The sequence below is a fragment of the Rhinatrema bivittatum genome, chromosome 6, assembly GCF_901001135.1.
Source record: "Rhinatrema bivittatum chromosome 6, aRhiBiv1.1, whole genome shotgun sequence".
Classification (NCBI taxonomy): Eukaryota; Metazoa; Chordata; class Amphibia; order Gymnophiona; family Rhinatrematidae; genus Rhinatrema; species Rhinatrema bivittatum.
Genome location: NC_042620.1, coordinates 192,754,712 through 192,779,961, shown reverse-complemented (window position 1 = coordinate 192,779,961; position 25,250 = coordinate 192,754,712). Strand labels below are relative to the sequence as shown.

Below are 25,250 nucleotides of genomic sequence, written 5' to 3'. Positions count from 1 at the left end.
GCCAGAAACATGTTGTGCAAGAGCTGCTAAGGTCTCTGCCGTGTCCCGAGGTAGGTAGGCCTTGTTCTGGACAGTGTTCAGGAGTGCCCCAGTGAAGTCCAGTTGCATGGCCAGCTGAAGGTGGGATTTGGGATAGTTGATCAGAAATCCCAGGACATCCAGTGTGTTTATCGTGACGTGTATGGCAGTCTGAGCCCCTTGGTGGGAGCTGCCCTTGATGAGCCAGTTGTTGAGGTAGGGGAATACATTAATTCCCTGCCTGACAAGTGTCAGACATTTGGTAAAAACCCGAGGGCAGATGCCAGGCTGAAGGGCAAGACTCTGTATTGGTAATGTTGGTGGCAGACCAGCAATCAGAGGTACTGCCGATCCCCATGAAAAATGGGGTTATGGGCGTACGCATCTTGCAGATCGAGGGAGCAGAGCCAGTCCCACCCCATCCTTGAGAAGGGGAATTAGGGTGTCTGAATTTCTCTTTTACCAAGAACCGGTTTAGAGCTCTCAGGTCCAGTATGGGCCAGAGGCCACCCATTTTCTTGGGAATAAGAAGATACCGGGAGTAGAAACCCCTGCCCTGTTGGCTGGTCGGCACAGGCTCGACTGCCTGTGTGGAAAGGAGGGCAGAGAACTCCGCTCAAAGTATTTGATCGTCTCCCATTGTTCCCCCAACCAGGAAACAGCAGGGAGCAGGGTGGAAGTCGCTGGAAATTAAGCCGGTAACCCCGGTGAACGATGGACTGGACTTAGTGGTCCGACGTGATCAAATCCCAACGATCCTCAAATAGTTGGAGATGACCCCCATTTGGGGGGGCCAGGGTTCCATGGCTGGCTCTTGCTCCCTCTCCGCCAGTCAAAATCTGGTGGTGGGGTTTTGTGGTGGAGCTGTGAGCGCCCGAAGGGGCCTAGGCTGCCTTTGCCTGGTTTTTACGATTGGTCTCTGAGGCCTAGACCTTGCAGCAGGAGGATAATACCTGAGGGGTCGGTAGAAAGGCCGCTTCGGATATGGCTGAGGGGGTTTTCTGGCGGGCTGGGTGTCTGACATACTAACTGATAATTGCCGACGGGTCTCTTGATAGTCTTTCAACTGAGCCACCGCCTCTTTAATCCGGTCGCCAAACAGGTTCTCCCCAGTACAGGGTAGGTCAGCTAAATGGTCCTGGACCTCTGGACAAAGGTCGGAGGCCTGTAACCATGCTGTGTGCCGGGCCCCAATGCCCGCTACAGCCGACCTCATGGCTGTTTCAAACATGTCATTTATTTATTTATTTTTCTATGCCGATATTAGATTCAGAATTTCACACCGGTTTACATATAACAGGATGTCTGAAGGCAAACCTTTTAAAGACAAGATATAGTGTAACAGTTTAACAAAGTAACTATAAAAAAACTATAGGAACAAAAACAAACTTGATTTACAATAACTTTTCTAACATTAACAATTTTTCAGATTTGACTTGCTATGTTCCTGCCGGAGGGGAAAGCTGGCAGTGTTATAGGGAAGAGGAAAAAAAAAAAAAAAAAAAAGGAAGGAGATTGGAAGCTGTGATTAACTCTCTGAGGGGAATGCTTTCAGAAAGAGCCATGTTTTGAGATTCTTTCTGAAGGATGGCGTAGAGGGATCAGTCCTGAGTGGAGCTGGAAGGGTGTTCCAGATGTGGGGACCTGCTATTGATGTAACACGATCTCTAGTGGTGGCTCGATAAACTTCCTTAATGGAGGGAGTTGTAAGTAGACCTGTGTTGCATGAGCGGAGGTTTCTTTAGGGTTGCAGGAGTTTAGTGGTTTTTGTAACCAAGTGGTTTTGCATTATTTATTTATTTGTTGAGTTTTATATACTGTCATTCGGTAGAGCCATCATAACGGTTTACAAAAATATACATTTTTCTTAGCAGTTGTGCAACAATAAAAAACAATTTGAACAATATCAGAAATAAGCATATCAAGTCCAGAGAGCATTATTAGGTTGGAAGAGGAGGGTATGTAATTCAGGGTAAAGAGAATGTATTAATAGGTTTATAACTGAGAGTTCAGTTGAGAGTTGGAATGATCAGACGTCTGAGGGTCGGTGTAGAATTTGCGGAACATTAGTGTTTTTAGGTCCTTTTTGAATATTTTTAGGTCGTGTTGGGTTCTCAGGAATTTAGGTAGGGTGTTCCAAAGTTTAGGTGAAGCAATTGAAAAGGCTCTTTCTCTTGTGGTTGCCAGATGTGCATCTTTGATAGGGGGAATGTTTAGGTAGCCTGAGTTATTAGAGCGTAGGTTTCTTGGAGGATTTTGAGGGATTATGTTTAGGGTGTTAAGACCTTGATGATCATTGTTTAGAATTTTGTGGATTATGGTCATTGATTTGTAAGCAATATGTGCAGTAATAAGGAGCCAGTGAAATGAGGTCAATATTGGTGTTATGTGTTCATTTCTTTTTGTTCCAGTTAGGACTCTGGCGGCTGAGTTCTGCAGTATTTGGAATGGTTTGAGGGATGAAAAAGGTATTCCAATTAGTAAGGAGTTGCAATAGTCGAAGGTGGAGAAGATAAGAAGTTGAAGTACAGTTCTGAAATCATAGGGGTTGAGAAATGGTTTCAGGTGTCTTAGGGTTAGGAGTCTGTGGTATCCTTCTTTAGTTTTATTTGCTATGTGGTTCTTGAAAGAAAGTTCTTTATCAATGATAACACCAAGGTTCCTGGTGTGGGTGGTAGGGAGTATAGTTATCATTTGTTTGTCAAGTATTGTCAGGGGTGGCGGAGTTGGATTGGGTTTTTTATCCATGAGTATTATTTCAGTTTTGTCAAAGTTGATTATGAGTTTCAGGGAATTTAGGAGATGTTTGATTGAGATAAGTAGTTCTGAGGTTTTCTTGTAGGTGTCTTCAATCGAATTTTGTATGGGAATGAGGAGCTGAATGTCATCAGCGTAGAGGAAGTGTGTGATTTCATATTCTTTTAGTAGTTGGCAAATGGGGAGAAGGTATATGTTGAAAAGGGTGGCTGATAAAGCTGATCCTTGAGGGACTCCGGTGTTGAGGTTGATTATTTTTGATAGGTTGTTAATAATTGGTATGTTCGATCAGATAAATAGGAAGAAAACCAACGTAAGGAATTGCCAGTTAAACCAATTTGGGATAGTCGCTCCAATAGTATATTGTGGTTTACTGTGTCGAAGGCGGCTGAAAGGTCAAGAAGAATGAGCAAGTATTTTTCACCTTTGTCAAAGCCTTTTATAATAATGTCATTTAGAGAGATGAGGAGAGATTCTGTGTTTAGGTTTTTTCTAAAACCATATTGGGATGGAGGTAGGATGCTGTTTGTCTCCAGAAAGTTATCTAGTTGAGTGTGTACGACTTTTTCAATGGTTTTGGCTATGAACGAAAGGTTTGATATGGGACGGTAGTTGGAAAGGATTTCCGGATCTAGGTTGTTCTTTTTAAGGATTGGGTTACAGCAGATTTGAGGCATTTGGGGTAGTTGCCTTCGGTCAGTGATAAATTGACAATTTTGGTGATGGTTTTTGATATGGTAGGTTCAATTGATTTGAGGGTTGTTATTGGGATGTTGTCTAATGGATGGCTGGCGGGGTTCATTTTATTTATTATAGATTGAATTTCAATGGTGATGGCAGTGTCAAAGTTTGACCATGATGAGGTTATCTTGCTGTTAAGTTTGGTGTTCTGGTTGTTGTTGGTTATGTTGAATTGGATTAGCTGAGATATTTTGTTGTTGAAGAAATCAGCAAAGTCATCACTTCCATGTTTGGTGCATGAAGACTCTTGGGTGGTTTTGGTAAGTTTCTGAACTATTGCGAATAACATTCTGGGGTTATGATGAAATTTGGAGATTTTGTTGGAGAAGAATTCCTTTTTCGCATTGTTGATGATATTTTTATATTGAGCTAAGTTGTTCCGATAATTATTTAGTGTGGTAGTATTTTTGGTTTTCTCCATTCTCTTTCTTTTTTTCTGAGTATGCGTTTGGCAGTTCTGATATTTTCGTTATACCATTGGTTGTTGTGTTTGGGTTGTTGTTTAGTCTTTGTAATAATGGGATTGATGTTGTCTGCAACTTGTTTTGTGATGTTTAGCCATGATGAGGTAGCGTTTTCGGAGTTAGATATATTGATGTTGTTTAATTCGAATTGAAGAGTTTTTTTGTAAAAGTTCTATGTTGAATGGTGGACGGTAGGATATTTTGTTTGGGGTGATTTGAATAGGTTTAATATTGAGGTTGGTATGTAAGTTAGCTTGGATTAGATGGTGGTAGGACCAGGGTATCTCTGTGGTGTGGGTAGAGAATGATTTCCAGATTTCAGTGTTGACAAAAATGAGGTCAATTGTGTGGCCTGCTTTATGAGTTGAAGATTGGATTATTTGTTCTAGATATAGAGTTGAGAGTGCATCAATGATAGTTTGGCAGGTTTTTGAGTGAGTTGGTAAGTTGAAATGTATGTTGAAGTCACCAAGTATGATTATGGGTTTGTTGAGGGAGATGTTGTTCACAATTAGAAGTGAGCAGTTTTTATCGAGAGCTCCTGGAGGACAGTAAATGAGGCATATTTGAAGTTTTGGTGAATCAAATAAAGCAATTTCAAATGATGGAGGAATGTTAGATGGGTGAAGTGTTAGTTGCAGGCTTTTTTTTTTAGATATAAGCATTAAGCCACTTTTTTTTATTTTTTCTGGGGATTGAAGAGGTGTTGTAATCTTGGTTGGATAGTTGGTTTATTAGAACGGAGTCCGTGTTTTTGAGCCAGGTTTCCGTAATTGCAATGAAATCTGGTTTGTGGTCACTGAGTAGGTCATTGACTAGAGGGATTTTTTTTATTATAGAATGAGTATTGATGAGTATGAATGAGAGAAGCATATAGTTTGAGAGTTGGATATGTGTGTTTTTGTAGTTTATTGGTTGATTTAGTTTGTGTGGAGGTTTCAAGGATGAATGTTTCTTAGAGGATGTAGGTTGATTGTTTGGAGATGATATCTTGTTGTTCATCTTCATATCTTTTTGAGATTTTGAACTGAAAGTTGATTGAGATAGCAATATGAGAGTATACTTGCTTTTTAAAGGCAGTTGTTAGTGATGCAGTTTTTGGGGTTTTTTTTATTTACTGTTTGGGAGGAGTGGGTGGAGAAGGCAAGGTTTAGGAAGGGGGTGTCTTTGAGGACTGCGATGAATGGGCTGCGCAAAGGGGCGCGCAAAGGGGCCTGCTCCTTTGGTTGCAATCCTTCGGCGCACGGCGTGCGGCGCCTGGGGTGAGTTTAAATTTAAACACCACTCACCCGGCCCCTCCTCTGACGTCATGGGGCTGGCTTCGCTTGTCAGGTGCTGGCTTCACTTCAAGATGGGTGGTGTTGCTGAAAGGAGGCCTTTCTGAGGTCTGTGCTGCTGATTGCAGGCGATTTCGAGGGGTGGTCGGTTTGTTAGGCTCCCTCGATGCTGGTGGAGGCGTTCGGGGAGGCTTTGTGGATGAGCATGAGAGTCTTATATTGAGACCTGAATGTTATGGGTAGCCAGTGTAGTTGTTTGAGTATGGGTGTGATGTGATCTGTTTTTTTGCTGTTTGTTAGTGATCTTGCGGCTGCATTTTGAGGGAGTTGTAGGGGCTTGGTGGTGGCAGCGGGCAGGCCTATTAGAAGGGCATTGCAATAATCTAACTTGGCGAAGAGGAGAGATTGTAGTACTGTCCGGTAGTCTGGAAGATGTAGCAGGGGTTTCAGTTTCTTAAGGATTTGTAGTTTGTAAAAGCCTTCTTTTATCAGTGTGTTGATATGATTTTTAAAGCTCAGTTCCTTATCCAGGGTGATTCCAAGGTCTCTGACCGTTGCAGGCATTTTGTATTTAAGCAGTATTGTAGGATCTGTGGGGGGTGTTGAGGTTTTGCTGGAAAGATGTAGAATTTCTGTTTTGCTCTGATTGAGAGTGAGTGCCATTTGTGAGAGGATGTCTTTTATATCAGTTAGGTATATTTTCCATTGATTTAATGTATTCTTGATGTTATCTTTGATGGGAAGCAGAATCTGAACATCATCAGCATATAGGAAATAGGACAGGCCTGCTTTGTCAATGTAATTGCATAATGGGAGCATATAAATATTGAAGAGGGTGGGGGGTATAGGGAAGAATCTTGAGGGACTCCTTGTGGTAGGGGTATTAGTTCTGATGTTGTATTTTTGTGAGTTACCTTAAAGCAGTGGTCCCCAACCCTGTCCTGGGGGCCTACCAGCCAGTCGAGTTTTCAGGATATCCACAATGAATATGCATGAGAGAAATTTTGCATGTACTGCCTCCATAACATGCAAATTTTCTCTCATGCATATGTACTGCCTCCATAACATGCAAATTTTCTCTCATGCATATTCATTGTGGATATCCTGAAAACCCGACTGGCTGGTGGGCCCCCAGGACAGGGTTGGGGACCACTGCTTTAAAGGATCTGTTGGAGAGGAATGATTGGAACCATTGAAGGATGGTGCCATTGAGACAAATTTCTCTTAGTCTGTGGAGAAGGGTCTTATAGTTGACAGAGTCAAATGCGGCAGAGATGTCAAGAAGTATTAGGAGAAAAGAGGTCCCTTTGTCAAACCCCCGAAGTATTGTATCCATAAGGGTAAGTAGTAGTGTTTCTGTGCTGTGACCTTTCTTGAAACCGTGTTGGGCAGGGAGAAGTATATTGTGGTTTTCTAGGAATTCTGAAAGTTGGTGGTTAACTGTTTTCTCTATAATCTTGGCCAGGAATGGTAGGTTGGAGATGGGCCGGTAATTGGACAAGATGGACAGATCCAGTTGAGGTTTTTTTAGAATAGGTTTTACCACTGCACATTTAAGTGAGTCTGGGAGGAGACCTTGTTCAAGAGAAAGGTTCACAATGTTTGCGATGGGTCTTGCTAGGCAGTTTGGGATTAGTTTGAGGGTTTTTGTTGGTATGTGGTCGAGTGGGTGGGCTGCTGGGTTGATTTTCCGGATGATGGTTTCTACCTCGGAGGCGGCAATGGTCTCAAATTGTGACCATTTTGGTGTAATAAAGGATGAAGGAGCCGAGGGTTCAGGGTTGATAGGTGACTTCAACATGGGTTTTTTTCAAGGGCTGTCTCTTGTTGTTTTTGTGGACCTTGTGGTATTAAATCAGAACCACAGTGATATGCTGGAAATATTAGAAAATATTTACCTATCTTTAAGATACGCTTAGGACTGCCAATATTGTTTAATAATGGACAGAAGCTTATCTAACACCACCACCACCACCACAATGACAAAAATGTATTGTTGAAGGAATACATTCTTTACACAGAAGTATCTATGGTAAATACAGTGATCAAAGAATTTCATAAGATGGTAATTGACTAAAACCACTACAATGAATGTGAAATATAGACTTCACTGGACAAAACTAGAATAAACTAAATCATTAAATCTAACCTGATTTATACTAATTTGAAAAAGAAACTGAGTTACCCTGACCAAAAATGATCTTGTCAAGGAGTACTGCAACCAGAACAGTCAGTCTGATTCATTTAATTGCAGGGCACCCTATGCCAATATCCCCAGCATCTGGAGCAAACCTGACTGAATATGACTTGTCTGGTTCAACAAATTCCATACTTCAATTTGCAAAGTATTAACTAAAGTTATTTCTAAGGCATCAACAGGTTAATACCACATTGCCAAAACCTGAAGTCAATGTTGCACATGAAATACAGCCAGCTAATGCTGTTTTAATCCAAAACTTCCTCCGAACTAACACCCTAGAACCTTGCTCTCGCTGGAGCAGACCCCACCAAGTTCTGCTCACACCATCAACAGTTCTAAAAACAAACAGAATAAAAAGCAGAGTCCATGCTTTACATATCAAGAATTGCAACCCTGCACTAGGCCGAGAAGCAGATGAACTCAGACAAGGAAATGAAATAGACGACAGCATAGCAAACTGAGAAGTAGACAAATAACTGAAGAGAGGAGCGACACAGAGAATGGTGGGCCTCAGCCTTTCTTATGTATAATGGCTTAGAGCCTTACCACGGCATTCCTATATATTGGTTTTCCTGATTCATGGATTAATTCCGAAAACACTCATTCCTTACTTATATTACTTTAACTATGAATTGGTCCGATTCCTTTAACTGTTGGGTATGCATACAAAAATGGACAGAAAGCTGCTGGCCAAATTCTACTCTTGAAACACTGAACACCATCTAGTCCTGGTATTTTCTATGCAACCTCCTGCTTCTGATGAGAAGTGCAATTGGTGGAAACAGGCAGACATGCCCTCTGCTGAACTTTAAATGTACTAAAAAAGCAAGTTTGTTTACCGTAAACAGTGTTTTCCGTAAATAGCAGGATGAATTAGCCATGCTTTCTGGAAGTGCCCCCGGTGCTCTTGGTGGGAACTTCTTCTAGCAGCAAAGTTTTGCTGCTGCATGCCTTCATGGAGTCTTCCCATACGGCTAACTATCTCCTCTCAGTTTGTTTCAAAGCACAGAAAAGGAAGTATCAAGAGAGAGTAGGTCAAGAGATCGAGAAGAAACAGAGTATCCAGGGAGGAGGGTGGGGATGCATGGCTATCTACGGAAAATACAGTTTACGGTAAGCAAATTTGCTTTTTTCCGCAGATACGCAGGCTGAATTAGGCATACTTTGTGAGTCCCCAGCTCAAGGTTTTGGAGCACAGTAGTGCTAGAGAAGCTGAGTTTCAAGTGTGGGTATCATCTAGTTTCTGTTTGTTTCTTCCCTCTGTGTTGTTTGTTTATATTTTTTCTTGTATGCAGAGAAACCTGTTATTTCAGTGGACAGCTCTATGGATTAGTGGCATGACTTAAAATTTCATAGCCCATTAGGGTGTCCAACTTGGCAGGTTGTTGTAGGCAATAATGAGAGGTTGAAGTGTGTAGGGACAACCAGGTAGCTGCCTTGCAAATGTCTTGAAGAGGAACTTGACGTAAGTGGGCTATGGAAGCTGCTACTGCCCTTAGTTGGTGGGCCTTTGCCCTCGATGACAGAGTCTCCAGCCGACTGTGATAGCAGAAGTTGATGCATTGCATTAGCCAGCTGGCCAGCATTCGTTTAGATACCAGATGTCCTGGGGCACTTGGGTTGTAGGAGAGAAAAAGCTGCCATTTTCTGTGCAGAATTTGGCACAGGGGGAGAATTCTAAGCTCCGCAGTAACAGAGAATTCCCCCAGGACTAATCTATTGCTTTCCCCTAGTCTTATTACTAGACCTACCTTCTTTTTTGTTCTATTTATTTATATTCCACTTTTTGCACTTTTTTTCAGCACTTCAAAGTGGATTACATTCAGGTACTGTAGGTATTTCCCTATCCCCAGAGGACTTACAATCTAATGGGCCGTTTCAGTAAAGTCCACGGGAGAGCGGGCAAACAGGCCACTTGCCTATGCGCGCGATTCAGTATTTAAATGAGGCCCGGCGGTAGAAACAGGCAAAAGGAGGCACTAGGGACACTAGCGCGTCCCTAGCGCTTCCTTTTGGCCCGGAGCGGCGGCTGTCAGCGGGTTTGACAGCCGTCACTCAATTTTGCCGGCGTCGGTTCTCAAGCCCACTGAAAGCCACGGACTCAGAAACCGGACGCCAGCAAAATTGAGCGTCCAGTTTTCGACCCGACAGCCACGGGCCGACTTCAATTTTTTTTCTTTACTTTTTTTTACCCTTCGGGACCTCCAACTTAATATCACCATGATATTAAGTCAGAGGGTGCACAGAAAAGCAGTTTTTACTGCTTTTCTGTGCACTTTCCCGGTGCCCGAAGAAATTAGCACCTACCTTTGGGTAGGCGCTAATTTATGAAAGCAAAATGTGCGGCTTGGCTGCACATTTTGTTTTCTGAATCGCGCGGGAATTCCTAATAGCGCCATCAACATGCATTTGCATGTTGATGGCGCTATTAGTTTCGGTGGGTTGGACGTGCGTTTTCGGCCCCTTACTGAATAAGGGGTAAGGGAAAACGTGCGTCCAATGGCAGGTTAACAGTGCACTCCGTCGGAGCGCACTGTACTGTATCGGCCCATTTGTACCTGTGGCAGTGGAGGGTAAAAATTTCCAGGAATTTTTACACTTCTGGAATAAACAATGTGAAACACTTTTGTAATTATGTACCTGCTTTCAATAATGTCTCTTCCTTAAACATATACTCTATTTTCTGTGCAGTAGTCACACTTTATTTATGTAGTTTTAAAACATTTTAAATGTTAAAGTTAGGAACAATATAAGAGCAAAATAAAGTATCATTTCGAGGTCCATATTCAGTAAACTGGCAAGCAGTAAAGTTATCCGGATAATTTTACCCAAATATTAAGCAGAATATATCCAGTTACATTTTTCACTAAATATGGAGTTAAAATATTCTGGGTAACTTTACCCAGATAACAGGGTCATTTATCAAACTATGTTAAGGCCTTATCACACGCGTTAAGGCCCTAATGCCTGCAATAACGGCGTAACACGCGCAATAAATACCGCATCGCAAACTGCATATGCAAATTTAAAATTAGTATTCGAGTGTGAGGCCTTTGGGTAGAGTAAATAGAAATAAGGGCTGGTTAACGTGGCATGCGAAAGAGTAATGCACAGCAACACAAGTTTTAACGCCAGAAATAAACTACACCTTTTTTCTGTGCTTTATGCCGGCCAAAACGGTTTTTATCTCAAATAGCGTGCAATAAATGGCATGCCAATATGCTGATAACTGCAACGACAGTTCCAGAGTCACTGTTAGATGAGCAAGCAATATATAATGAATGAGATAAAGGGTATTTCTAATAGAATTAGAATTTGTATTTACTGTTGTGTTGAACTAGAAAAATATCAATATGAACTAAATTATAGAGTAGCTACTTTAACATCCTACAGTGTATATATGAACGAGAATATGTACTTGCTGTGGGGTTGAATTAGAAGTTGAAAGTGGATACAAAGTATATGATTGGAGACCATGAATATGAATGCTGTTACTGTAAACAGTTGTGATCTTCTTATGGAATGACCATATATAAAACATATAAATAAATAAATAAATAAATGCTGGTTTGGGAGAGGAGAGGGGAAGGCTCACATATAAGTTAACTTTTTATACCACTGTAAAAAGGGGGCATTATGAACTCGGGGTGAGGTTTGGAGGGTGGGATAGGTTTTGGAGGGCAGTTTTACATGCACAGTCATAGGTATGAACAGCACAGTTGCCAACAGTGAGGATTTACTGTCATTTGGAGTGATGAAAGGTAAAAGAAGAGTAGATTTGTACAATGTTTTCTCTACCTAGCTTGATGCACACTCTACCTAGCTGTAAACCCCACCCCAAGTTACTACTGCCCCCACTTACAGTGGTATAAATAGTTAACTTATATGTCAGCCTCTACAGAGGTGCCCTTTCTCTCTCTCTCCACTAAATGTATCGCGCGTTCTTTTTTTAATCGCAGGTGCTATTTCTGCGATATTTCTAGCAATTTCATCAATCTAGGTCTAAGATAGTTATCTGGGATCTAGGGGAAACTGTAACAGATTATCTTAAGGTGACCAAAGTGACTGTAAAAACCAGATAGATGCTTGACTGAAATAGAGAGGAATTGTCAGCAGAAAAAGGGAAGTGATATTGCCCTTATATAGGTCCCTGGTAAGACCTCACTTGGAATACTGTGTACAACTTTGGAGACCACAACTTCAAAAGGACAAACAGGATGGAGTCGGTCCAGAGGTCAGGGGTCTTTATTCTAAAGCATATGGGGATAGACGTAAAGATTAAACATATATACCCTAGAGAAAAGGCAAGATAAGGGAGATACGATAGAGACATTCAAATATCTCAAAGGTTACCATGCACAGGAGGTGAGCCTTTTACAATGGAAAGGAGAATATAGAATGAGGGGTCAATGAGATGAGATTGAAAGTGAATAGACTCAGGAGTAATCTTAGAAAATATTTCTTTACAGAGAAGGTAGTGGATGTGTGGCCCACCCTCCCAGTGCAAGTGGAGAGAAAAACAGTATATGAATTCAAGAAAGCATGGGATAAATACAGGGGGATCTCTAAAGAAGTGATGAGAACTATAATGCTAGATTTATTGGTAGCATAGGCAGACTGGATGGGCCATACAGTCTTTCTGCCATCATGTTTCTATGTTATTTGTGCAGACCAACTTGTCTGCACAAATTTAGTCAGATAGTGCTCAAAATGATGCTAGCCAGCTAAATATTTTAGCCTGCCTGCATGCACTGTTTCCAGCCCTGCCCCCTTTTTGACCAAGTAACTGCACAAAGTGTGTTAATAAATGTAGCTGGACTAAAAAGGAGATATATTTAAAGAGCAAGATTTATGTAGGTAAAAGCTAAATTTTACCCATGTAAATCTTTAATAAATGGACCTCTTAGGTGACATTTAAAATAGCACAGCCGAATACTACAAGAATAACTTATTGTATATAAACTAAAAATGACATAGCATACTGATGCCAGCCTGAGATTCTTGTAAGGTTCAGAACCCCAAATTGCTTACATAAAGACATGCTAGCTAAGGAGATATTTTCAAGAACACCAAAATATTTCTATAAAGCCAGGTAATATCAGGTAGATCCAACTGAGGCATCTTCCAAGGAGAAGTATAAAACTACACATTCTTTGTACCCAACAAAAAATATTTAATCTGGCAAGCATCTTTTTAAATTCAGTCAATAGCTTATTTAACTATGTTATCGCTAGGTATGAATGCCTTTTTCACTGTTAAAAAGATGATTCTTGCACCCCAAAAAACATTTATCCTTCTAATTTTTTGTAAAAATTAGCCATTTAGTTTTGTTCTTTTACACTGATTAGTAGCTCTGCTGATCCAAAATACTTGCTCTCAGATGAAAACAAGGCATCCATAATACAGCAACATAAAACATATATATGAATAAAATCAGCACAAGTTAAAGAAGAATCAAATATCAAGACATTCCTCCTCATAACACAAGCCAAATGCCCATTGGAAGAAAAGGATTTAGCCTTTCTCTAAAAGGGCTCATAATCAACTTCTAGATGCAAATCAAATGGAAGAGAATTCCAGAGAAAAGGACCTGCTACTCAAAACACCTGCATTCTAAAATCCAGCAGACCCAGTTGACTCAATGGCAGAACACAACACCTCATTTTATTCTCAGAGTGCAAGCTTCTGGTGGTACATATAGCTGAATCAGCTCCTTAGCCAGTCAGGCCCAAGATCATGCAGCACCTAAAAGATTAGTAGTTTAGTTTAATAAAAATAGGCTAGTAGGACCAATCAGGTAAGCTCAGGCCACAGTATTTTATACTGTGACATGAAGAATCTGGATTGGCATCCCCAATCCATTAGGGTTGATCAGACCTCAGTTAATCAAAGTCCAGGGAGGAAGGGCAGTGAGCCTACCAGCCAACAAAAAACACAGAGGGTTATTTCAGCCAGTGTGGGTTTCTGAGTTGCCTATGGCACGCAGCTTCAGATGGATGCAGATAGATTAAAAGGCCACAGAGATGGTAGACAGACAGGCAGACGCTTGCAAAACTATTCGACCCTCTGAAAAGTCAGCAGATGTATGGATTACAAATGACACTTATATAGATTGTTCCAAACAATATTTTTATTGCAAACCAGTATGCTCTTAAAGTAAATTTTCAAAGTCACAATTATTATTTTTGTATTTTTTGTAAAATAAAATTAAAAACTGAAAAATGCTGCTTGCATAAGTATTCAACCTCTGTGCTATGAAACTCCAAGTTTACACACACGAAATACATTGCTCTAACAATTGGCTTCCACCTGTGAATCATCTGTCAGCTTTTCTGGATAAAAGACCCCCTAATTACAGTACCATTGGTCAGACTGTGACTGAAGGAAAGCTGTGAAAATGAAGACCAAAGAGCATTCTAAGGAAATTAAAGATAAAATTATAGACATGCGCAAGATAGGAAAAGGCTAAAAAATAATATCCAAATGCTTGGATATCCCACTGAGCACTGATGAATCAATTGTGAGGAAATGGAAGCTGCATCATGCCACAAAAACATGACTAGACAAGGCTGTCCCTCAAAACTCAGCATCAGAGCAAGGAGGAGACTTGTGAGGGAAGCCATAGAGAGGCCAACAATTTGCAAGCACCGATTACTGTAATGCTTTACTATTTGGTTTACCCTACACTACGATAAGACCACTGCAAATATTACAAAACTCCGCAGCTAGAATTCTCACTGGAAAATGTAGAAAAGATCACATCACAGATACACTTGCCGAACTACATTGGCTACCCATAGAACAAAGAGTGAAGTTCAAAGCTCTTTGCACAATACACAAGCTAATCCATGATGAAAAAGCAGAAAGGCTGAACACAGCACTTCGAATACACGTTCCACATAGAAATTTAAGATCGGCAAACAAAGCCTTCTTAACCATTCCATCTGTGAAAACAGCAAGACTAATCCAGGTTAGGGAACGTGCACTGTCCCTGGCAGGTCCCATATTATGGAACACTATGCCCCTTGATCTAAGACTTTGAAATCATGAACTTTTCAAAACACACCTCAAAACCTGGCTTTTCACACAAGCCTTCAAGAAAGAGAATGACACAAGCAAATAAATAAGGATAAGTGGACTTAGAGCACCCAGCTCACAACTTCCAGATTCTACCTGGAAATTATTTTATCCCTTGGATAATTGTAGTCAAACCGATAGGTTGAATAGCAATAAAACATACAATCCCCCATGAGAATTTCATCAATGTAAATTCCACATCATAAATCATACTATACTTAATGTTGTTTTGTTACTGAATAATAATGGCACCCTCTATTTAAAGTATGAGCTATATTTTCATTGATATATGTGCCCTATTGTAAACCGTTATGATGGTAAATAACAATGACTGTAAATAAAAACTTTTAAATAAAATAAATAAATTTTGAAAGAGCTACAGAGTTCAGTGGCTGAGACTGGAGTGGAGGTGTACCAGGTCAACCATATCAAGAGCAGTGCATACAACGGGCCTGCATGGGAGGGTGGCTAGAAAGAACCCATACTGAAGAAAAAAACCACAAAGAACATCTGGAGTTTGCCAGAAAGAATCAAAGTGATCCAGATAAAATGTGGGATAAGGTTTTGTGGTCAGATGAGACAAAACAAACTTTTTGGCCAAAATTCAACACACTGAGGGGCAGATTTTAAAACCTGCGCCTGGGCGTAGATTTGTTCGCGCAACTCGGCGCAAACAAACCTATGCCCGATTTTATAACATGCGCGAGCAGCCGCGTGCATGTTATAAAATCCAGGGTCGGCGTGCACAAGGGGATGCACAATTGTGCAACTTGCGCGTGCCGAGTCAAGCAGCCTGCCTCCGTTCCCTCCGAAGCCGCTCCGAAATCGGAGCGGCCTCGGAGGAAACTTTCCTTCCACCCACCGCACTTTCCCCTACCTAACCTGCCCCCCAGCCCTACCTAGAACCCCCCCTTACCTTTGTTGAAGAAGTTACATGCACCGCCGGCCAGCCCACGATCCCGGACACAGCGTAAAATGGCCGCTGTGTCTGGAGGCTCAGGCCACGCCACACCACACCCCCCCCAGACCGCCCACACCCCGCCCCTATTTGCAAGCCCCGGGACATACACACGTCCCGGGGCTTGCACGCGCCGCCGAGCCTATGCAAAATAGGCTCGGAGTGCACGGGGGAGGGGGGGGGGGGTTTTAAGGGTTACGCACGTAACCCTTTTAAAATCCGCCCCCTATGTGTTGCGCAAACCTAACTGCCCAATCCTCAGCAAACATCATCACAACAGTAAAGTATGGAAGTGGCAGCATCATGTTGTTGGGATGCTTTTCCTCAGCAGAGACTGGGCACCTTGTTAAAATTGAAGGACAGATGGATGGTGCAACATACAGGCAGCTACTGCAAGACCTCCAGCTTCAGTTTGCTAAAAAACTAAAACTTGGGAGAAGTTCACCTTTCAGCAGGATAATGATCCCGAGCAAAAGGTCAAAGCAACACAGGGGTGTTGAACCAGAAAAAGGTGAATGTTCTACAATGGCCAAGTCAAAGTCCAGATCTCAATCCAAACGAGAATCCATGACACTATTTGAAAATTGCAGTCCATAAGCGTCATCCAACCAGCCGGAACAACCTACAGCAAATCCGCAAGGAAGAATGGGCAAAAATCACTCCCAAACAGTGTGCAAAGCTGGTAAAAACTTACCTCAACAGACTTAACACTGTTATTGCAGCAAAAGGTAGCTCTACCAAGTATTAGTCTGAAGCGGTTGAATACTTAAGCAAGCAGAATTTTTCAGTTTTTAGTTTTATTTTACAAAAAATGCAGAGAAATAATGAATCGTGACTTTGAAACTTTACTTTAAGAGCATACTGCTTTGCAATAAACATACTGTCTGGAATAATCTGAGTAAGTGTCATTTATAACCTACACAAATCTGCTGACTTTTTAGGGCATTGAATACTCTTGGTAGGTACATAGCTAAATAGCACATACATGCACACACACACACACACACACACACATAAAGATCAGAGCAACTATTAATATGTCTATGCATTCTAGTAGTCATCTTACTCTACATGTATAAAAAAAAGCTTTAGTCAATTAGAAAAGGATATTTTCTGCATGTCTGTTTCAAACCTGCTGGGATGGCACAAATCTCCAGAAAAGAGAGATACATACTGGAAAATCCCAAATTCAGTCAGTCTGAATGCTAAAATTTCTCCAGTGCATACCTCCACTCTAACTATATACTAGGTAGCAGGGTTTAATCTGGTCATTAGAATGCAATTTTTTTGTTTGTTTTTTTTTTGGGGGGGGGGGGGGGAGAGAGAGAGAAGAGAGGCAACTTCATTACAAATGAAACCAATATGACCTTCATTGTATCCCTACTTTGGCTAATATTCCTACCTTGTACACCATCAGTGATAACAAAACATAATAATTTTTGCTTCAAAATTAAGTTTCAAAACAAAAGAAGGAAGGGAGAAACACTTTCATTGTCAAACAAAGGTTTCTCAGAAGTCTAACACACCCAAAAAACAATAACTATGTATAAATCCAATAAAACCTGTGGTTTATTAAAGTGCATTTCTTGGGTAGTATTATAGGTCTAATTAGAAACAGAAACAACTCAAACTGCACTATACATTCACATCATTTCACTTTTCAGCACCACCCTTTGGATAGCTCCTCCAACCAGTGTTTAAGAAGTGTGACATAGAAATTGGCCTGATTCACTAAGCTTTATCCCCTATAGGCAGACTAAGAGAAAAGCCTTCATGAAACAGGCTTTAAACCAGCCCACATCAAATGTCTAACACACACTAAAAACTAAATCAAAATTAAATCCAATCCTAGACACAGAGCCCAAGTCATGCTAGCTGCATCTCACTTATGCTTTGCACTCTGTACTTTGTCAAGGGGTATGCATTCAGCAGTTGTAAGCAGCCTTAGATAAATGAATTTTAAAGTGGTAGTAACATTAAACCCAAAAACAAATTATTACTAATTTTCAGTGCCTATTGCCAAGATTTGTTTGGCATTTTCCCCTAAACCAAGGTAAAGCCACTTCCAACATAGACATCTATATTCAGCTAAATTGAGAACTGCTGCCCAGGTGCTTGCATTAGAGGATAGTAGGCGTCTTTTGAGTCAAAAATAGGGTAATACGTTTATAAAAATGCTTTGTGTACTTATACTGCAGTTTCAAAAAAACAAAAATACAACACTTCTATGATTAAATCAGTGGTAATTTATAATACCTTAAAAAGTGCCCCATCACTTCATTTTGTATCCACTCTAAAGTCTGGCACAGTGAACTCAGATGTTCTACAGACCTGAGTACATACTTATAAGCAATGTTTCCTGTAAGTATTACCGAGTCACTTAAGGCTCCTGGAACCTTTTTCGCCCATACCTTATTGTGCTTGTATTGGTCTCTTGCCCGTGTATCCAAGATATGGTTTGGAGTCTCTGAATCCATGTTGATATAGTAAACTAGCCTTGAAGGCAGTGTGATTTCTTTATGGATGCCATGTCTACTACTACTACTGCTCTTCTGTTGCAATGTCATATCTTCATTCGTCAGTTTTCCAACTATATCTCCTGCAGTCTCATTCCAATGCAGGGCTGAGGAGGAATGCAGAGAAAACGATATGGACATATCAGCCACTCAATAGCAGAAATAACATGCAACTAGAAACAAAAACTTGAACTTCAGCTCTAATATTTTCCTTAGCTAGCCTTACTATTAGTACTTTTTTTTTTGTTACAAGCCAGATTTCTCTGCACTTTAAAGAGTTAAAAATGGATAGTGGCCTTTTTTAGAACTGCAGTTTAAAGCAAATACACATCTTTTCCAGATCTTGCAAACAATTCAACCTTCAGAACATACATGCACGTCTCTGAAAGCTGAAATACATCCCAAGGATACTAAAAATACCTGAACAATAAATACTTTTGCACAGAATGTTAACAAGTTCTCTTTATGTAATAACTAATTTTCATATTATTTTAAATTTCAGATTGCCAGGCTCATTTCTTATCTTAGCCAGGCATTCCAGATCTTTCCTATTACAACAGGATTCCTCTTCCATTTCAATTGATAAATAATGGATCCATAGCACCATATAATAATCATGGCTTCTTAGAAAAGATCCGCATATAACCCTTTTCACTCTATCAAAGTGTCAAAAAAAGCCAGCGCTGCAGAAAAAGGGCTTTTAGGATTTTTTTTTAAGAAAACACTACAACTGCTGTTGCCGCAATCCTTCACTGCAACTTGCCCATGTATATTTTATGCATAAAACACCTAAGAATCTTCATTCTTTTTATCATTTTCCTACTGGTTTCAGCTCTACGTTTTTTCATATAAAAATACCTACACACACACCGGAGATGAACATTAATTTAAACGTATTATATGTATATATACATACACATATATATATATGAATATATATATATAATACACACACTGTAATAAAAAATGCATAACAAGAACGGATTCTGCGAGAGAGAAAAAATCCTTGAACAATATGCATTTATGCACTGATAGACAAGATATTATATATATATATATGTACGTTTATATTTTCAACGATCTACATGAAATTTATGCTCCATATGTATAAATACCTAACCTATATATTATGAATGCTGTGCTATAAACGGCTAAATTGCATAAAGGAAGAGGTGGCGACAGGGAAAGGGACCCACCGCTGACCGCAGCAACCCTCCAGAACTGGGAGTGGGAGCAGGTGAGAAGCAGCAGCAGCAGGATGAAGTACAGCGGAGCTGGGCAAGCAGAGAGCTTGCCTGACCGGAGACCCGGAGGATGCGTCTGCCGCAGGGAGCTGCCAGCCGGCTCCATAGCTCATCGCTCCCCGCCGTGGCACGTAGGGATGGGGGCACCAGCGCTCTCCGTCTGGTTGCTTCCACTAGCGAAGAGAGAGAGAGAGAAAGAGCCGGGATATGACGAGCTGATCCGAGGAGAGAGGTCACGAGCCAGGCAAAGATGCTCGTCCTCTCTATGCGGGCTGCGGGGCTGCGGCTTCCCGCGCCGTCCTCATCAATATTACCCACAAGACGGCTTTTCCGCAAAATTGCGCCGCTTTTTAAATTTATAGGTGTTTTGTTTTTTTTTCCTGCAGTGAATGTTTTATAAAAACTAGCACCAAAAACAAGCCACCACGTTTCTCTCCTTGCTTCCACAGTCAAGTCTGTCCGGCACCTAAAAGGGGAGTGGGGGAGAGGGGATGTTTTGCGCATGCGCAGCAACACGAAGACCTACCGGCTAGAACCTCCTGGAATCTAACGGCTGCTTCCGGTCTCGCAGTGATTAATAATATCACGCATGCGCCTTGTAGCTGTCAATAGTTCTAACTCAGGTGCGCTGTACTATGTAAGAAACAATGTTGTGCTGAGATAAAATAACTTTGCAGAACCCACACCTCCTGCAGTGGCTGGAGCTGTGAATGGTTAATCTTGTTGCATCCAAGATGTGTTATTATAAACCAGTGAAGTGTTAGAAACAGAAATGACAGCAGAAAAGGACCAATTGATCCACCCAGTCTGCCCAGCAAGCATATGCCAGTATATGCTGTACTGTGCAGGTTACCCCATGCTTATCAGTTTCCCAGATTATAAGTCAGGGCCCTCAGCTGCTGTTTGAATCTACTTTCCCATAGCCATTGCAGTGGAAGCAGAGCACAATGTTGGAATTGCATCAAAAGTATCATCAAAAGCACCAGGCTTACAGCTCGATACAGTAAAGTTCAGTTGAAGATTTCTCGTCTGTAACGATCTCGCTGCGCACAATTCGGACGCGTAAGGCAAACCAGCGATACAGTCTCCAGTTTTGCGCGTCCGTAGCGCTTCTTAAAACAGACGCGTAACCCTTCCCACACCCGGCATGTAAATGAACGAATTAGCTGTATAATGAAGGAATTAGCTATTCCCCTCCGATACCGTAACGGGCACTCAGGTTCTCTCATTAGTAACGCACTGTTTTGCCGCGGCCGTAACGTGTTAGTTTACCGCCTCCCCCTAGTAGGAGTTAGGACTGTGAGTCTAGTAACAAATCCATCGACACCGCTTAAGATACTCAAAAACAATAAAACACAATTTAAAAAAAAAGCGGGCGGGTGGGCGCCTGTTCCAGGCGGCGGCGGCGGGGGGACACACGTTAGTTCGAGACGGCCGGCGGGCGGCGGGTGGTCGCGTGTTAAATCTAGGCCGGGTCCGCACAGGCGCGCATTCATTCAATGCCGGTGGGGGCTGCCTCCGAATCGCAGGGGTCGCACAGGCGCGCATTCATTCATCCAGGCGGAGGAGCCGGTGGCGAAAGCAGCCGGCTCCTCCGCCTGGATGAATGAATGAATGAATGCGCGCCTGTGCGCGCATTCATTCACGCCTTGAGCGCCGAATCGCAGGGGTCGCACAGGCGCGCATTCATTCAATGCCGGTGCCGGCATTGAATGAATGCGCGCCTGTGCGGACCCGGCCTAGATTTAACACGCGACCACCCGCCGCCCGCCGGCCGTCTCGAACTAACGCGTGTCCCCCCGCCGCCGCTGCCGCCACCTGGAACAGGCGCCCACCCGCCCGCGGCCTAGATTTAACACGCGACCACCCGGCTCCCGCCGCCGCCGGCCGCCTGGACCCACGCGGCCGTCTGAAACTAACATGCGTCCACCCGCCGCCCGGAACAGGCGCCCACCCGCCCGCGGTCTAGATTTAACACGCGACCACCGGCCCCCCCGGATCCCGCCGGCCGCCTGGACCCACGCGGCCCCTCCGACAGGTATTTAAAAATTTTGATTTTTACACTTCCTGGTGCCTGTCATTTCAAATGTCATTTGAAATGACAGGTACCAGCGCACCCAGGTTACTGTATCGGCGCTGTATTAAGCGCCTATACAGTAAAATGGGTTACGCGGGCATAACCCTTCCCTACCGCTTTAAAGCCGCGGCATGCATTTGCATGCGATTAGAGGAGAGTATCGGGGAGTTAGTGAAGAGAACTGTGCGTGCGGGGAGGAAGGGTGCGCCTGACACTACCTCACTGTTTCTACCTCGACCTTACTGTATCGACCTGTTAGTGATTAAGGGTAGCAAGAGCGGCATCAGCAAGTTACTCCCATGTTTATTTGTTCCCCATATCATAAAAGTCGGGGTCCTTGTTTGCTGTCTGAATCCAATTCCCCTTTTCCCTCTGCAGCTGAAGCAGAGAGCAATGATGGAGTTGCATTAACAGTATCAAGGCTTATTTGTTAAGGATAGCAACTGCCACACCAGTAAGTTATCCCCATACACTCTTTTCTTTATTTTCATCCTCTAGCCTTTAGGGAGCCATAGTGTTTATCCATTGCCCCTTTGAATTCCTTCACTGTTTTCATCTTCACTACCTCTTCTGGAAGGGCAATTCCAGGCATTCACCATCCCATCTGAAGAAATATTTCCTGACATTGGTTCTGAGTCGTCCAAGAGAGTGGTGAGGGTACACATGAACCTGTCAGGATGGACCAGTGCCCACCTTGTGGAAGGAAGTAATCCATGTGGTGCTGGCAGCCGGTTCACTTCTTTTCCAGAGCTCCTTCACTGCTCCTGCTCCCACCATTCAAAGTGAGTCACATCCATTGCTCAGTGAATGCGCTCCCCATCTTATTCAGCCTGGGGATAAGATAAAGGCTGAAAGGACTGAAAAGACAGGGAAGATGAGGAGGTGCTGTGTGCGCTACACGAGAGGAGCCCAGCTATCCATGGCCTGCGTGTCACTCATTAATTACCACACTCCAGGGTTCTACTGTAGCTAGGAAGAAGAGGCATACATGATTGCACATGTTCTCAGAAGGGAATGCTACAAGTTTTAAGAGCCAGTACTAGTGTCTTGATGCTGAGAGCAGACCTCAGGTGCTGATCTGGTTCTGAACATCAGGCAATGGTGACTTTTCTGTGGTACACCTGACCAGGTTTGAAGGCACATAATTTTTATGAAATCTTATACTAATAGCAGTACTACTCATTGCAATTCAAATGAGTTAAAAACATATGAAAATGAAATTAATTTTTGCCCTCTAGCCCCAATAATTCAAGTAACATTTTAACCTAAGTTTGCTTACTTGAAGAGCTTCTCTGAATTATTTAAATTTCTATAAACAGTACCCCTGCAATTTTTCAAAGGATGACTGTGCTAAAAAGGCTCCAGACTGTAGTTGCTGGAAGGTTTTAACAATTAACAATATAATCAATGAAGCTCATGCGTGTGCACTCTGAATTTTTGATGTTCTAATGTTGGCTGCAGTTTGTTTTTTTTTGGTTGTACAAATAATGTTATCTGACACTCTGTACTGTAACTACAGGGGCTTTTCTCCTTAGTCTCTAAGAGACTAAGGAGTAAAATCCGCGGGAGAGCGGACGAACGCCAGCTCTCCCGGCATGCACACCGGCCCCTCGCCGGAGCGCGCGATTCACTATGCAAATTAGGCGGCACGGTAGAAACGGGGAAAAGGAGGCACTAGGGACACTAGCGCGTCCCTAGCACCTCCTTTTTGACAGGAACGGCGACTGTCAGCGGGTTTGACAGCTGACGCTCAATTTTGCCAGCGTCGGTTCTCGAGCCCGCTGACAGCTACGGGCTCGGAAACCAGATGCCGGCAAAATTGAGCGTCCGGTTTTCGGCCCGACAGCCGCGGGCCGAATTCAAATTTTTATTTATTTTATTTATTTTTACTTTTTATACTCTTCGGGACCTCCGACTTAATATCGCTATGATATTAAGTCAGAGGGTGCACAGAAAAGCAGTTTTTACTGGGTCGGCTCTAATTTCTGAAAGTAAAATGTGCGGCTTGGCTGAAGAGGCTGAAGGCGATGATCCGCAGGAGCTTCACCCATTTATACCTCAGGTGTTAGAGGTATAAATGGGTGAGATTCACCCATTTATACCTCAGGTGTTAGAGGAGCTTCACCCATTTATACCTCAGGTGTTAGAGGAGCTGGGGATTAAGCTCACCCTGGAGGATTCAGAGGATGAAGGGGTTAATCCGGTTCTGAATGGCCAACAGCCACCTCCCAGCGCTTTCCCAATTCTGAAGAAAAATCCAGAAATTGATCAACCGAGAGTGGGATTCCCCCGACTCGGGTCTGCGAGTTGGCAGAGCAATGTCCAAGTTTTATCCGCTTCTGCAGGACCATCTGGACATTCTCAAGGTCCCGAAGGTGGATGCGGCAGTTTCGGCAGTCACTAAGAAGACCACTATTCTGATGGCTGGAGCTTCCGCTCTGAAGGATGCTTCACTTAAATATTTACTGTAATTTTTTATTAATTTTACAAATGTAAGCAATTAAAAACAAGTGCATACACTCTTCTCCTCTAATTATCTAAAGAGACAAATAAGATATAAAGGATTTAAGAAAATGTACAATCATTAAAGTCTTATAATATAATTCTGAAAAATGCTCAGAATCTATTTAAAGACTCTAAATCACAGTCAGAGTCCCAATATGGTTTCTCACAATTCTTCATCAAATGCTCACAAATGGAGTATTGCACATTCTTGTACATCCATATTTATAATCAAAAAATACTTTCTGTTTGAAGAATAATTGAGAGAAACCATATTGGGACTGTGTTTTACAATCTCTAAACAGACTCTGAGCATTTGATGAAGAACTGTGAGAAACCATATTGGGATTGTGACTATGATTTGCAATCTTTAAATAGATTCTTCTGAGCATTTTTCTATAACACTTTAATGATAATTAGAAAAGAGTAAATGCACTTGTTTTTAATTGCTTGCATTTGTAAAATTAATATAAGATTACAGTACATATTTAAGTGAAGCTTTTGAAATTTACTTAAAATAAGTTTTGATATATAACAAGGTTTCTTACATAAATATAAATTGTTAAGATTTTTTGTATTTACTGGTTTTTTTGTATTTCGATGTTGATTTTAGATCAGTATTGCAGTTAATTTGTTATATTTAGTGTATACTAGTTCCTTGTATGACCAACAAACAACATTATTAGAACAATAGATGACCTTCCTTTTTGCAGGATCTGTGATTAAGTACACTCGAAGGGCTTAATCTACTGACACTGACAGCCAGTCTGTTACCATTAAGGCCTGGGTGTGCTATAGTAAGCAGAGTATAGGTTACTGAATAGGGGGAGGATCCATTTGTGGGGTCTAGAATGGCTGCCCCCTGAAAGGCTTTATAACTGCTCTCTCCCAAGAGACTGTGGGCAGTCCTTAATGGGAGAGTTAGGAGGTAGTTCAGGAGCTTCACCTGTTTTGTAATTTTTTCAGGTCCAGACAGAGGAAGCAAGCTTACCCAGCCTGGGGATCCTGACCAGGATCGGGAGGATTTTCCTTCCAGTCTGTTCACTGGCTGGTTGGGACATCCCTCCAGGTTGTTTTCAGGTGTTTGAGATTTTCATGGTAGGAGCCTTACTGGACACCTGGGACTTTCTTGGATTCAGGACATGGGGAGCCCCGTGTCTGGGACATTCAGAGATAAGGAAGACCTGGCTATCAGAGGAGGTGACCCGTTGTAAGGAACAACATCGGTATTAATTTCAGTAAGGGAAAAAGACATTAATTTAAAAGATCCAGGAGGAAGATTGTTTCTGGCTGCTCCTTCCTTCCTGCATTGGAGCAGGGTAAGTCACCTACATCCAGGGATCCCTTCCATCAGGGATCCAGAGGAGGGACTGAGTCTGTAAGAAACCTAAAAGATCCTGAAGATCTGCTAACCATGAG

At 42.2% G+C, this 25,250-nt stretch overlaps 1 protein-coding gene across 1 annotated transcript in view; it reads right to left on the bottom strand.

Moving 5' to 3' along the window:
• ADAM23 (ADAM metallopeptidase domain 23) overlaps window positions 1-19,704 on the bottom strand; it is a 600,522-nt gene extending 580,818 nt beyond the window's left edge. Inside the window, 2 exon segments of the mRNA XM_029606344.1 lie at window positions 17,904-18,115; window positions 19,205-19,704. Coding sequence (XP_029462204.1) covers window positions 17,904-18,115; window positions 19,205-19,358 — 366 coding nt within the window. The 5' untranslated portion in view covers window positions 19,359-19,704.
• Between the last annotated feature and the right edge of the window lie 5,546 nt (window positions 19,705-25,250).